At 52.5% G+C, this 15,683-nt stretch overlaps 1 protein-coding gene across 4 annotated transcripts in view; it reads right to left on the bottom strand.

The window, feature by feature from the left end:
- FHAD1 (forkhead associated phosphopeptide binding domain 1) overlaps positions 1-15,683 on the bottom strand; it is a 119,232-nt gene that overhangs the window by 30,712 nt on the left and 72,837 nt on the right. For all 4 annotated transcript variants that reach the window (XM_086715749.1, XM_086715750.1, XM_086715751.1 and 1 more), the window contains 4 exons: positions 13,804-13,956; positions 10,829-10,936; positions 10,485-10,592; positions 3,285-3,392 (listed from right to left, as the gene is read on the bottom strand). In XM_086715749.1, the coding sequence (XP_086571875.1) occupies positions 3,285-3,392; positions 10,485-10,592; positions 10,829-10,936; positions 13,804-13,956 (477 nt within the window). The remainder of the gene's footprint in view (positions 1-3,284; positions 3,393-10,484; positions 10,593-10,828; positions 10,937-13,803; positions 13,957-15,683) is intronic.

The following is a 15,683-nucleotide window of genomic DNA, read 5'->3' as shown; positions in this document are numbered from 1 at the left end:
TCGTGTCGCCACTGAACTCCAGCCAATTCTGTCTGGGGGCCTTACCATCGCTGTCACCGTTGAGAAATCCCAGGGCGGACAAGGTGCAGACCTGGCCGAAGAAGGTGCTCGCTGAGGACACTGGCAGGCATGCCCCACAGAGCAGCCTGTCACCTACAGCTCACGGCAAGACCCCCCGGCTGTCCCGGCGAATCCACAGCAAGCCAACGCGTTCTTTGATGGGCCACGAAGCCACCCCAGGGCAGAGGACAGTGCCCGGCATCTCTGCTCCTTGCCGGCAGCTCGGCCGCTTCCTCGAGGACAGGAACAAAGTCCACCGTCCGCACGGGTCTGGATTGATGTTTCTTCTCCCTTCCCTCCTCTTTCTCTTATGCCCGCTTCGGCGAACCTCAATCGTCCCCTTGTTCTTCTGTGTAGATGAGTGTAACAGCACGGGAATAAACAACTCTGTGTCTGGGTGGTTCTTTGACCTTGTACTTCCCTGGTCTTTCCTGGTAAATGGCGAGTTCCTGGGGAGGGGGGTCTCCGTGTCTGGTGTGATGCCACCAGGGTAACTTGCGGGCTGTCGCAAGACCTCAACCCTCTGATGTCACTGTCGTTCTAAGGTTGTTGAGGATGTTGTTGGATACGCTATGTGATGATCCTTGGGAGAGATCCTCTCAGGGTCGAGTACCAAGAATGGTCCAATATCCATGAACAATCAGCCCATTTTCTTTCTTTTCTTTCTTTTTTTTTTTTTTTTTTGGCTGTGCTTTGAAATATTTATTTTATTTTATTTTGTTTTGTTTTGTTTCGTTTTGTTTCATTTCATTTTATTTTAAATTTATATCCAAGTTAGTGAGCCTATAGTGCAACAATGATTTCAGGAGTAGATTCCTTAGTGCCCCTTACCCAGTTAGCCCATCCCCCTTCCCACACCCCCTCCAGCAAGCCTCTGTTTCTTCTCCATATTTAAGAGTCTCTTATGGGCACCTGGGTGGCTCAGTCGGTTAAGCATCTGACTTCGGCTCAGGTCATGATCTCGCGGTCCGTGGGTTCGAGCCCCGCATCAGGCTCTGTGCTGACAGCTCAGAGCCTGGAGGCTGCTTCTGATTCTGTGTCTCCCTCTCTCTCTGACCCTCCCCCGTTCATGCTCTGTCTCTCTCTGTCTCAAAAATAAATAAACGTTAAAAAAAATTTTTTTTAAAAAAAGAGTCTCTTATGTTCTGTCCCCCTCCCTGTTTTTATATTATTTTTGTTCCCTTCCCTTATGTTCATCTGTTTTGTCTCTTAAAGTCCTTGTGTGAGTGAAGCCATATGATATTTGTCTTTTTCTGACTAATTTCACTTAGCATAATACCCTCCAGTTCCATCCACGTAGCTGCAAATGGCAAGATTTCATTCTTTTTGATTGCCGAGTAATACTCCATTGTGTATATATACCACATCTTTATCCATTCATCTGTCAATGGACATTCGGGCTCTTTCGATACTTTGGCTATTGTCGATAGTATAGCTATAAACATGGGGGTGCATGTGTCCCTTCGAAACAGCACACCTGTATCCCTTGGATAAATGCCTAGTAGTGCCATTGCTGGGTCGTAGGGTAGTTCTATTTTTAGTTTTTTGAGGAACCTCCATGCTGTTTTCCAGAGTAGCCGCACCAGCTTGCATTGCCACCAACAAGGCAAAAGAGATCCTCTCTCTCCGCGTCCTCGCCAACATCTGTTGTTGCCTGAGTTGTTAATGTTAGCCCTTCCGACAGGTGTGAGGTGGTATCTCATTGTGGTTTTGATTCGGACCATTGTCATCTAGACAGCTGTACAGCCACCTGCGTCTTCCCTTCCACTGTAACTGCTACAGTAAATCCTGTGACGGTTCATCAATTTCACTGATCCACATTTTTTTTGTTTTTAGCATCCACCTCCTTCCTGATCCATTTGATGTCCTGACGAATCTACTTGAAAAATGTTAATTTCTCAGGGCACCCGGGTGGCTCAGTTGGTTAAGCATCCGACGCTTGATTTTGGCTGAGGTCATGACGTCTCGCTTCGTGGGACTGAGCCTCACATTGGGCCTTGTGCCCACAGTGTGGAGCCTGCTTGGGATTCTCTCTCTTCCACCTCCCTCTCTCTGCCCCTCCCCCGCTCATGCTCGCTCCCTCTCTCTCTCTCAAAATAAACAAGTAAACTTAAAAAAAAAAAAAAAAGCAGTGCCTGGGACGGATGCTAATCCGGATGTGGTTTACTGACACTCACTGCTCTGGAGTAGTGTTGTTCCAAGCACAGCACATCACTTGGGCGGCTCGTCCAGTCCCCTTGGGATTGGGGAGTCCACCCTATAGACAGTGATTGCAAATCTCTCTCTTCCCGGGGGTGAGGCCCAGGGAATGGGCATTGAAAACCACCGTAAGTGATCCTATGCATGCTAATGTTGGGGAAACTTTCTTCGAAGAAAATGATCAGAAGAGTGATGTGAATGGACTCAAAGGCATTTTTAGTCCCATCCGGTCTTCAAAATCCTTTGAAATGGTATTTACCTGCATTTAAATTTAACCCCCTACGGTGAGGTTGTGTGTTTAATCCCTTGCCTTGAATTCTGCGATATTAACTCCTGTGTGTGTGTGTGTGTGTGTGTGTGTGTCCCTTGTACTGTTGGGACCCAGGAGGAGTGAATTATGTCCTACAGCTAGGAGGTGCCTAAGATGGGGTCCTGTGCAAAAGCCTGTGCTCCCACTGTGTCTGCTGCTCCCAGGGATAATCGTGAATGCAGTTTGACTGGGAAGGTCGTGATAATCACGATGACAAGTTCCGGTGGAGACATCGCTGTCGAGGTGGCTGGCAATTTAGGCACCGATCTCCTGACATCCCCTCTTTGGCCCCAGGCAGCTGAGCCCACGCACAGGATAGGAGGGAGAGGAGGGGACAATGCAGGGTTCTGGAGTCAGACAGTCCTGGGTTTGGTTCTGCCCCTCCACTTCCTAGATGCGGACTCATAATAATAGTACCAATAAAAAATAATAAAAGCAGCTAACACACAGAACATCCACTGAGTGCTGCGTGCTTTTTTGTGCGCGGGTGTGCTTGTTAGCGATCAAGCCTCACAAGTCGATGAGGCTGGTCTATTGGCATCACCTGGATTTCCTAGGTGGGGAACCACAGGCACAGAGATGGTAAGAAACTTGCCTCAGGCTGCACAGCCAGCAAGTGGCAGAGGTAAGATCTGAACCCAGCCTTCCTGCCTCCAGATCCCTGCTCTCAACCGTGCTGGGCTCCTCCGTGTCTGCTCCTCTCCGAGACTCTTACCTCCTTCTGCTTGGTTATTCGGTTCTCCAGATCTCGCACCTTTTTCTTTTCCTTCTCTATGGCCTCTTTTGCTTTGTGTTTCTCGTAGGCGATGCTGCTCTCTGAGATCTGGAAGTCAGAGACAACCGGTTTGAGGGAGCGTACTTGAGAAAGGAGGGACAACGGAACCTTGAGGGAAGCCAGGATTGCTAATCACGGAGATCAGTGAGTCAGGGTTTGGGAGCGAGGGCTCAAGGAACAGGATGCTCGCGACCCATCGGAGAGAGGGATGCGAGTCTTGGCACGCCCGCCACGGCGAGAACCTGGAGGTCGTGTCTGGTCAGTCACCACATAACGGAGAGGGTTGTTCATCACTCAGGATTTCTGGGCTGTGTTCAGGAAGTGACGCGCTGGTGAGTGGTCGGGTCCAGGCATTTGGAGCTGGGCCACCAACTGCACCGGCCTGTGTTGGCATCAGTGTGGGCCCTTGTTGGGAAGTACCTGGCTTCTCGGGAGATGGGGCAGGAGAGCCTGAGTTGGGGGGGGGGAGGGGCGCCTCCTGTCCCAGCAGGCCTGATGCCTGTGGCTTCAGTCTCTGGCCTTCAAAGGCTTGGGTCCACAAATGGATGTGCAGGACCGTTTGGAACAGAGAACATATAGCCCCCAGGTCCGGTGACGGGGAGGGGACTGAGGCCCAGCCTCGCCTACATCAGCCCAGGAGGTACGCGGTGCAGGGGGGTTGGAAAACTCTTATTTGCTGCTTGGAATTCTTGCCGTTGTGCTCCCGTACAAACACAAAGTTCACCAAAAAATATTTTGAATTTATGCATATAGGCACAAAGCCCTGAAGCGATACATACTGAAATGTAAATAGCAGTTATTTTGGGGGATTGAGATTATGGCAATTTACATTTCCCTCTTTCCGCTGGTCTGTATCTTCCACATTTTGTTGAGCGAATGTACGTTATCTGGCAAAAAGAAAATGGATTGGAAATCGGAACAGGGAAGATGACTGCTGGGGCTGGGACGAGGCTCCGGGGATGCGTGGCCCTGGAGAAGACCGTCTTCCCGACGGCCCTGAGGTGTCTGCGGCCTCCCTCCGCCCTGCCCTGCCCTGCCCTGCCCCACCTGGGCTCTGACTCACCTCCCGGCACGAGCTTGGCATTTTCCCACTGCCAAGTCTGCTTGAGACGGTCCGGCCCCCGCCCCGCCAGTCGTAAGAGGCTGCCAGCCCCCTTCCGATCGCCCCGTGGGATTACGCGCTGCCCGGCTCGTCACCGTTGAAGATAATGACGACGATGCCGACTCCTCTCGAAAGGCCGGCAACGTGAGTGCCGGCCACCGTGCGCTATCTCATCCGCAACCCCCCAGATGGCATCTGCTCGGTCACCCACATTTGACCCGTGAGCACACGGGGACTGCAGCGGAGGAAGAGGACAGGCAGCGCGCAGACATCATGCCACCGGGGAGCGGGGGCGCACGCTTGGGCACCTGGGTCCCGACCTACCCGTCCTGCCACCCGGCGTCCGGAGCCTGCCTTCCGCGTCCTCCTGATTAAAACCCCAGCCCGCCCAGAGGCACAGACCTGCTTGTATGCTCGCTGCTAGTCTGGCACAGAGGCCACCGCCCCGCCACCGCAGGGCCCCCGAGCTTCGAGACCCCACCCCCGGCCCACTTGTATACGGGACCCTCCGGGCACAGCAGCTGACAACAGTTTGACCTCACTTCCTGCCTGGGCCGACAGGGTCCTGCTGCCGAGGTCTCTGCTCGACTGTCTGCCCTCCCCCCCACCCCCGCCCCCGCCCCCCACGTGGGACAAACCACCCTCCCCACCCCACCTGGACTCTGACCTCATCCGGGTAGGTGGCTCATAACGAACACAACGACTCCGCACAACAAATCTTTACGGTGGTTCTGTCTCTACAGCCACGTTACAGATGGCTGCACAGAGGGGGCAAGGTGCTCGCCCAGGGTCACACAGCCTGGTAGGGCAGGGCTGGGGACACGGACCAGAACCGACACTTGTAGCCTCCCAAGCGCTGCTGCTTTCCCCCGTGTGGCTCCCTTCCCCGACCCCTCATTTGGCTTCCGTCTCTTTCCAGCTTTGCTCCCTTCGTCACGGTGCTGCCCCCGTCACCCTGGCGAAGCCACGTCCCCGTCCTCTGCAGTTGGGCCACTGTAGCCAGTGGCACTTTCTCCCCCCGGATGTTCCCTTCGCGCTCCGTCGCCCCTCCAGCTCTCACTCACGTGTCACCCCTCAGAGAGGCCCCCCCTGCCTGCGGTCACCTCTAGCCCGCCTGTTTGATCTTCCCCCAGGCTTGGGGCTCTGCGGTTACCCCGTGCACTTATGTGGTGTCTCTCCCTCTGGCCTAGTGTGGAGGCTCTGGGAGGGCACGGCCCTGGTCCGTCTCGTGCTCAGCCGTGTCCCCAGCGCCCCACGGGGCCTGGCACGTGCCGGGCCCTCGGGAAGCATTTGTGGATGGATGAACGCGACAGGATTAAGCAATCCATGGAGTCATTAGCCCTGTTTCTGGAACTTCCAGGGGAGCCGGCACGTGTCCAGTGCCCGTGCCCCCCGTGTCCCGGAGCCCAGCTCGTGGAGCTGTCACTACAGGTCGCCTCTCCCTGGCCTCCAGCTCCTGAGAGCCCTTCGTTGATTTCTCGGGGGGCCGGAGGACGGTGTGGGTGTCTGGGCTAACCTGAGCGACACCCCCCCTCTCAGCCGTGGGCCGGCCTTCAGTGGTGGCTCCAGGCAGGTGTGGCTGCTGGGCCCAGGCCCGGGCTGGCGGATGCCTCCGGCTCTCCCCGGGCACGGCACTCGGGCCTGCCCGAATCACTGTCACTCTCTCCCTGCGGGTACGCTTCTTCTCATCCATCCCAGACCCTGGTACTTATTTGTGTGACTGCCACGTGAGCGTGTCCACGCCGTCTTATTCCGCACTGCCTGGGTCTCCACAAAAGGTCATGAAGCCGGGAGACCAGAGTCAGGAGCCACGCTGGGCCGTGTCACGAACACCTCTGAATGAGGAGGAGGAAGGTGCTGGCGGAGGGACTGACCCAGACTCCAGACCAAGGGTTCTCTCCTGGAGCGCGTCTCTCTTCCCTGGGGAGCCGAGCGTCTACAGGCAAGGCGCGGTTCTAGGTACTCTGTATACATCAATCCGCTTGGCCCTGAGAGGCAGGGACCGTTACGACTCCCATTTTACAGAGGAGACAACTGAGGCATAGGAGGCTAAGTGACCTGCCCCGGGTCACACGGCTAGTTAAGTTGCGTGTGACTTCGGCCGCGTGCTGCCCAGCGCCTGTCCACTCTCCTGCCAGACTCTACGTCCGGGCGCGGAATCGCGGCCTCGCGCCTGGCTTCGGGGCTCCTTCCGCAGGGGTTTGGACGGCCCCACTCCTCTCTCTGCTTCTCATACCTCCTTCTGTTGGGTCAAGTGGTTCTCCAGATCGTGAACTTTTCTCTTTTCTGCCTCTATCACTTCCCTTGCTTTCCTTTTCTCGTAGGCCACGCTGCTTTCCAAAACCTGAAAATCAATGACCAGCCTTTTTGGTCGCCTGCATGTTTGGGGTCAGGGTGGGGGGGAGGGGTGGAGGGAACACTGCTCATTATGCTAATGGTGATAGTAGCTAAAACTCCGGGTTGGCATCACGTGCCAGGGCTCATGGCTGGCACTTCACATCCAGCGAACCCTCTCCCGGGTGGAGGAGTCGGTGGTCCCATTTTATAGATGAGGAAACTGAGGAACAGACGGCGAAGGCCCAGGGGTCATGCAGTCTGTTGGTGGTGAGGTCAGGGGTTGAGCCCTGTGCAGAGGAAAAGTGCCCTACGCGCGTGCACAGAGGCCCTTGGTGAGGGCAAGTGAACAGGTCTTTTTTTAATTAAAAAAAAAAAAAATTTTTTTAAAGTTTCTTTATTTTGAGGGAGACAGAGACAGCGCAAGTGGGGAGGGGCAGAGAGAGAGGAGACGGAGAATCCCAAGCAGGCTCCAGGCAGAGCCTGACGTGGGGCTTGAACCCACGAAACCAGGAGATCATGACCTGAGCCGAAACCAAGAGGTCAGACACGTAACTAACGGAGCCACCCAGGCGCCCCCGTCTTATTTTGGAGTCTGAGCTCTCGTCCCTGTGCCAGGCAGTCTCTCCGATAAGAAGGAGAAGCTCATTAATAATGGATTTCCTATCATTGAAATAAATCTCTTAAAGAGAATCAGGCCTCAGGATGAGGGCGGTGTCCCACATTCATGAGCCACAACAGACCAATTTCTGGAAGGGGCGGGCGGGGGTGAACCTCACAAGTGACGCTCTAAGAGGACGGAGGGAAGAGAGTGTGGTTAGATGCTCGTGCTCGCGGAATTTTATTTAGGAAGTTATTTGCTGATAAGCTATTCAGTTAAATGGCCTCATGCAAATCACAAAGATACGGATTAGTGGCGAGGCCCCTGTTTCCAGTCACTGCCAGAAAGGGCACCTCAACTTTCAACGGGGTTGAGTCATAAGCATCAGCTTGGCTGCAAGACGTCTGGAACTCGGAACCTGGTTTCCGTTATATAACCAGTGGTCAGGGTCCCAGGTCAGCCTGCGTGGCGTTTTTAAGCCGTAACGTGGCTGAAATACTATATATTTTGCAGTGAAAAGCCGCTTAAGAAATCCCAACGCTCAGCTGTTCCCATAGCACCTAAATGAAGCAGAAAAGCAGTAACGTCGTGGATTTTGAACGTGTGAGGTGGGATTCCGGTAAGACATTTTCCTGTAATTTGTGAAAGAGACTCGAGGCCACTTCCCAGGGACTTCGAGTCGGTTCCACGGCCTCTGATCTCACAACTACACTCAGGACCGACCTTCCTCCCGGCAGCTCCTTTGAAGGAGAAGAAGATTGTCCCTTGCGTGACTCACACACACGGGCTCTGTCCCCCTCAGCCGCTTTGCTCCCAAGTTCCTGGGCAGGTGATGGGAGTTAACCTCTAGCGGTGACCTCAAAACCCCCATCATGAACTAGCATTCTGCTGTCCTTAAAGATTCATCTGGAAATGTGGCAGCAGGTCTAATAAAAAGAAAAACCGAATACCAGTTTGAGGTTGGTTGGAGTCTGTGTCTGGGACTTTTATCTCAGACTCTGCGTCAAGAAACCCCAGAGGAAAAAAAAAGAAAAGAAAGAGAGAATCTGCCGAGAGGTTCTGTCAGGAGAGGTGGGCCGACGTTCGCCTGGGCCTGGGGTGAGGCTCCTCCCCGCTGTGAGGCTGACCTCATCGCGCTTCCTTAAATATCTCTCCTGAAGTCCCCTATGACCTCAACATCTCTAAATTCAAGGGCCTCCTCCAGGGTCTTGAGCTGAGCCGTTGACCTCTTGGTGGCATTTGGCCCCAGGGAACCCTCAGGAGTTTCTGCTCCTTGTCACTGTCCCTGGAGAGATAACTCAGGGCCAGGCCTCAGTGACACTGTTTACCTGGGGCAGCAGAGCACGGCTGTGCAGGAGACCTGGGACATAAACATCTTCCCTCCTTGGATCAGATCAGATTGACCTTATGCCTCCCGCGGCGGGTGGGCGAGGACTTTCCTCTGAGGAGTGAGGGTAGGGAGGGGCTTGATGGGGAAGAAGTGCCTGGACAAGGTACACGAGTGGTGATCACGGCGACGTTTACTGAGCAGCAATTCTGGGTCCAACACCTCGCTGCACGTGACCGCCAACGCCTCACGGCCACCGTTTAAAAGAAGGGAGGTACTGAGACCTCTGTGGCCAGTAAGTCGTCCAGCCGGGATTCGAACCTGTGTCTCGTCTGGCTGCAAGGCCTCTGTGCCGCTTCACGACTGAAGAGTTGACGAGAGCAGTGCGTGAAAGAGACCTCGCGGTCCAAGGGTGACCCCAAGATAAACCCGTGTCGACAATGTAACGGCGCTTGCCCCAAAGCTGGTGTGGGAACGTCAGTACAGGTATGACGTCTTCAAGGAGGGAGCAGAGTCCTGGCCTGGGCCACCACGGCCAGAGAACTGGGTCCGGTTTGGGAAGAAAACAGCCCATGGGTTGCAAACTCAGACATCTACAGAGGCCAGACAGGTACTGGCACTAAAGCGGGCTGCGTTTACCACAACAGGGTGTGGTGAGGGCTGTGGGAAATCACTGCTACTTGGCTGAGCTCCCATCCAGTTCCACCAAGTGGAAATGGGGCCAGGTCGACTGACTCTTCAGGAGAGGAAGGAAATCTGGATTTTTTAAAATGTTTGTTTATTTTTGAGGGAGAGAAAGGGCATGCACACGAGTGGGAGTGGGGCGCAGAGGGAGGGAGAGAGAGAATCCCAAGCAGGCTCCGCACTGTCAGCACAGAGCCTGATGCGGGGCTCGATCTCATGAACCACGAGATCATGCCCTGAGCTGAGATCAAGAGTTCGACGCGTAACCACTGAGACACCCGGGTGCCTGGAAATCTGGATTTTTAAGTATATTTTATGAATTCAAAATAAAACACTCTGGGGCCAAACGTTAACATGTCCACACGCCCTTTCCAGCCAGTGAGCAGCCAATCTGTGACTTCTGGACAACAGGACAGGTCAGGGGAGGGGACCAAGGCCAGGCTCCAACCCTGGGATGCACGTAAGGAGACACAAGGGCATTCGGGTCTGGAGAGGAGCAGATGTCTCTATTTCCAAGCAGCTGAAAGGTTATTATGTGGACGAGGAGGGGGACAGGTCTTACAGGAGCCAGTGATGCTCTTCTGGGAGAATGAGTTTGAGGCACTTAACCAAAAGGAAGAATTTTCTGCCAGCCGAAGGCATCACCACTGGGACGGACTGCCTGGCCTGTCGAAAATTCCTTAATGGTGGAGCTGAAGGCTGGATGATTTTAGGATGTCGTTGGAGGACTGACACAGCCCTGAAGTCCCGGGACTCTGTACCTTCTCCACATCTATGCTTTGGGACATAATCTCTAGGCCGAAGATGTTCAGGTCACCAGCCCCAACTTGTCTCCCAAGTCCTCTCTGTGACTGTATTTTGTGCTGTTTACAATTTTTCTGACAGGCTGTCAAGGTTACAACTCCAGAGCTCTCTCCCTGAGCTCCCAAGCGTCCCGGGGTAGCAGAGCCCTCCCAAGGACTGATCGCTGTAGGAAAGCTCTGTCATGCTCTACCCCCATCACCTGTGGCTTGGAACTCACTGCCACGTGGCCCTCAAGCCAGGTTTGGGCTTGAGCCCGCTTCCCCACCCCCCCCCCCGCCCCCTGCATACCTCCTTCTGGCAGGTTAAGCGACTCTCCAGCTCTTGGACTCTTTTCTGTTCATCTTCTAATGCTTCCTTCCCTCTGTTTTTCTCTTGAGCAATGCTTTCCTCCCAAACCTGAAATCCAATGGCCATTGTTTGATAGACACAGTTACCATGGCAGGAATCTGGACTCTGTGCCAGGAACTGCAAGGGTAGCTTTTTGCTGCTCACCACAATCCCACGGGGCAGACGGGGCAGCTAGGAGCAAGGGACCCAGAGCAGGCAGGCTCAGATCAGAGCCCGAGGTCGGTCCTTCCTAGGGGGCAGGATCTTGACGGGGCTCAAGCGGACTGTCTCCCCCAGCTGCTTACCTTCTGCTGGCGGGTTAGGCGATTCTCCAGCTCTTGGACTCTCTTCTGTTCTTCTTCTAATGCTTCTTTTGCTCTGTTTTTCTCTTGAGCAATGCTTTCCTCCAAATCCTGAAAGTCCATGACTGTTGTTTTAACAGACACAGTTACCATGGCAGGAATCTGGACTCTGTGCCAGCCACTGCCCGGGTTCGCTCTTTACTGCTACAATGACCCCACGGCGGGGGGGGGGGTGGGGGGGTGGGGGGGGTGGGGGGGAGACTGTGGGCACCTAGGAGTAGGGGATCTAGAGCAGGCCGAGGTCACAGTCCCAGGTCAGTCGTTCCTGGGTGCGTGACCTTGGGCAGGTAAGAAGCAAGAGAAGCCCCGGTCTCGCTATCTGTACAACGGGGACAGAAACGGTGCTTCCTGCATTGGGTGAGTGTGAGGGGCAGACAAGAGGCTGAACGTGAACTGCTCGGCATGTGGTCACCATTCATTAATAAGGGTCGGTCGGTTAGTTCTTCTGTGATCTTCACTTTGCAGAAGGGGAAACAGAGAGATTGAGGAATGTGCCAAATTTACTAGTAAATCACAGGAACAGGGATTCGAACCCGGATCCATTTGACTCGAGAGCCTGTGTTTCAAACCTGGGGTTGGCAAACTAGGGCCCACTAGCCAAATCTGGCCTGCTGTCTGTGCTTTGCGAATAAAGTTTTATTGGCATACCTCCTTGCTCACTGTTTGTAGATTGCCTAGGACTTCTCCCGCACTATGATGGCAGACCTAAGCAGTCACGATAGAACAGTGTGACCTGCAAAACTGAAAATATATACTATCTGGCTCTTTCTGCAAAAAGTTTGCTGACCCCAATCTAAACCATTTGTGTGAGCAAATGGTTGTATGTTGTTACATGTTGTTACCTACGTGTTGTTAACCGTTCGTGATAAAAAAGTATTAGCTCGATGAAAGAACCTAGAATTTCTTACTAGTGAAAGAGTGTCCTCAACAAGTCAGGATGTGTGAGAAGGAGTTCAACTAATGAATTTTGACACACGTATTTCGAGAAAGGGTGGGGGTGATGGGGTCGTATGGTGTGGGGAAGGTTCATTTAAAATTGGGACCCCTGGAGTTAAGTCTGCAACAGGACTTTCAGATGAGTCCCTTGGGTCAAGGAGATCGACTAAGTGTCTGGGGAATGATGACCCTCAGCAGGATAGTAATGACCATGAGCAAGGGTGCTGTCTGGGCAGGCACCTGACCGTGCTCTCTGCTCCTCGTGGGCTGGTGTGTGCCGAGGTTTGTTCTGTTTAAAGGGGGTTTGAAGCCAGCCGTTGAAACCCTGTCTGCATCAGGACTGAGGTTATAAATGCGCGTCGGGGAGGCTGGTACCCAAGTTGGTGTTGAACATGGTAGGGCGGAAATACCGTATACCCACAGTGGAAAAAGTCAACCCCAAATTAAAAGTGAAATAAGACATTTGGAAAGGGAGAGGGTAATCAGGGAGGAGCGAGGAAGCAGGGGGAGAGCTCTGTGAGGCTTTTGCAGAGTTCCAGCTCTTTCTGGTTTTATCTTCCTCTCTCTCGAATGACACACTGGCTTTTTCTACGTCTAATTGACCTTCGAAATGGACTCATCTGGATTTAAGGCTATTAATACTGCCTTACGTACAATTTTGGTCAGATGGTTCTTCCCTTTTTAGTCTTTCTAGTCCTTTTTTTTTTTTTTTTTTTTCATAAAAGGCAGAAAGGCAGAGAAAGGGGCAAACAAAAAAAGAGGTAGAAGGAGGAGAGAGATTTCTTGAAATAACCGGGCATGAATCAGAGGCTTAACGAGGCAGAGAGGTCTGCAGAGCTGACGTGTGACAGAGAGGGATGGTCCGAGCTGGAAGTCAGAACTGGCAGGTGCAATCTGCCTCGGGGGGAAGAGCTGGGGTCCAGCAGATCTGGGGCGGCTGTCTCGAGGTGGGTGGGAGCAGGCAGGGGCAGCCTGTAGTGGTTATCACCCATGGCTGCATTCTGGAACCACCCAGGAGCACTTTGAAATCCGAGTGCATGAGCCACACCCTCGCCTCAATTAGATCAGAGCCTGGGGATGGGGGTGGGGGAGAGGTGCAAAGCGCTGGCACTTTTTAATCTAACTGACAAAAGCACAGCCAAAGTCAAGAGCCACTGATCTAGGATGATGGCAGTGAAGTAAATTCATGGCCGTCCCTGAACATCAAAAAGGGCTGAATATAGGCCAAAGATGAGAATCGACTCATTAAATGCAGTTTCCTGGACTTCTCCAGAGATTCTGATTTAGTGGGTCTGGGCTGGGGCCCGAGAATCTGTATTTTTAACACGCGTCCAGTTGGTTCTTATCGGGCAACTCTGGGAAAACCTTCCTCTAAGACTTTGCTGCTGAAAAGGTAGTCTAAAGACCCGTGCTCTCAGCACCAGCTGGGAGCTTGTTGGAAGTGCAGAATGCCAGTTTCTGCCCCAGACCTGCTGAGTCAGAATCTGCGTTTTAAAGCCTCCCCAGGTGCTTCGTGGGCACCTTTAAGTTTGAGAGGTGCTGCTGTAAAGTATCTCCTAGCTGGCTTGGGTTTTAGAAAAGTAAGTAGCCATTTTGTCCATTTGTTTCCTATGATATGTACATGAGAGCGGAAGACAGAAATAATATGAAGTCGGTCCCGCACGCCCTTAGAAGCGGTCCGTCACTTACAAACCAGGACCTGTAACGGTGACCTGAACTTGTTAAGTCAACTGCAATATCTAAGCAAATAAGCTACCGTTTCCAGGAATTTCAGTAACCTCGATGTTTCAAGCCAATTTCGCTGTGAGTTTTAGAACTCAAGCTTCATGTTAATTCCTCCAACATTACTCACTCATTTAATTAATTTAGTTCCATAGCACTGAACAAGGAGTTGTTGAGATTTCGCCCTCTAAGAACATGCCCTCGGAAAAGGCCACTCCATCACTTTCCAGGAGTAAAGACAATGACAGGGACCGCCTTACCTCCTTCTCTTCCAACAGCTGCTTGATTCTGTCTCTCAGCTTCTCCTCTTGCTGGAGCCTATCCTCATTCAGCTTCTCCTTCTCTGCCAGATGCTCCTGCAGCTTCTCTTGCATGAAAGACTGCTGAGCTTCCTGAGAGCTGTGGATCTTGATCTGAAACGAGAGGAAAGGAAACTGAAGCTGATGGGGGGCGGGGAGCGGGGGAGGGAGACAAGACTAATTAAAGGAGTCATTTCAACTTGTTTTCTTTTTATAAGTTCTTTACCTCCGGGGGACAGGACAAAGGTTTACATGAAACTTTCTTAATGCTTAGCCTACTTGCCAGTAGTGAGGCAGTTGAGTTCAGTGGTTAAGAACTCAGACTCTGGATCTGGATAGAATCTCAGCTCTGGTTCCTTCTATGTGCTTCTCCATTTAGAAAATGAGGTTAGTAATAATATCTACCTCTTAGAGTAAAGATTAAGTGAGATCGTGGGGTGCCTGGGTGGCTCAGTCAGTTAAGTGTCCGACTTTGGCTCAGGTCATGATCTCACTAGTTGGTGAGTTCGAGCCCCGCGTCGGGCTCTGTGCTGACAGCTCGGAGCCTGGAGCCTGCTTCCGATTCTGTGTCTCCCTCTCTCTCTCACTGTCTCTGTCTCTCTCTCTCAAAAATAAATAAACAACTAAACAATTAAAAAAGAAAGATTAAGGGAGATTGTGATGGAAAGCTTTCAACACAGTGCTTAGCACATAGTAGGTGCTTAGTAAATGGCAGCTAGAATTATTAGTTATTATTAGCTGAGTGGAAGAGAAAAAGCAGTTAGTTAGGGTCAGAAGGCCTGAAGTTTTGTCTTGATTCTTCCATCAGCTAGCTGTATGACACTGAAACAGTCACCTAGCCTCTGAGGCTTCATGTCCAGACCTGTAAAATAAGGAGAATGGACTAGATCATGGACTGACAAAGTACTATCTACAGGCCAGATCTGGTCCCCTCCCAACGTTTATAAATAAAGTTTTATGGGAACAGAGCCATGCCCATCGTGCTCATTCATTTACATACTGTCTGTCTATGGCTGCCTTTACAGCAGCAGAGTTAAGTAGGTGTGACAGAGACTTTATGGCCTAAACTATTTACCACCTGGCCCTTTGCTTTAGATGAAGTTTGTTGACCCCTGGACTAGATGGTCTGTGGGGTTGATTGCAATGGTTGTCCCAATACCTTCCCTTCCCTCTATCCATATGTCTTTGGCTATGTACCTTTTTTAATTTATTTTTTTAAAATATTTATGTTTGAGAGACAGACAGAGATAGACAAAGGGCAAGTGGGGGAGGGCAGAGAGAGAGGGAGACACAGAATCTGAAGCAGAATCCAGGCTCCGAGCTGTCTGCACAGAGCCCGATGGGGGCTCGAACTCACGAATCATGAAATCGTGACCTGACCCGAAGTCAGATGCTTACCCGACGGAGCCAGCCAGGCGCCCCTCTGGCCATGTGCCTTGCAGTGCCCACCCATATCCTGCCCTGACACTGAATTCAGCCATGTGACCTGCTTTGGCCAATGGGATGTTAGCAGACGTATCCCGGCAGAGAACTGAAAAGCATTCTACGATTGATCGGGCTGCTTTCCCTTGTACTTCTGCATCGCCATGGGAACGTTCCCAGGCTAGCCTGATGGAGGATGACAGACAGATGGAGGAGAGTAGAGGTGTTCCAGCTGAGGCCAGCCTCGAGGGCCAGCCAACACCCAGATACTTGGGCAAGCCCGTCCAAGACTGGTGCACCCACCTAGCGGCTGACCCTAGACACGTGAGCCACGAACAGTAATTGTGGAATGCCACTGAAGTTTTGCGGGTGTTCATTACACAGCATTGTATGTCAGTAGCTACGAGAGTGGTCCGATC

This window comes from Puma concolor, chromosome C1 (assembly GCF_028749965.1).
Source record: "Puma concolor isolate L17-30 chromosome C1, mPumCon1.1.hap2, whole genome shotgun sequence".
Lineage (NCBI taxonomy): Eukaryota > Metazoa > Chordata > Mammalia > Carnivora > Felidae > Puma > Puma concolor.
This window is presented reverse-complemented; position numbering and strand designations above follow the sequence as displayed.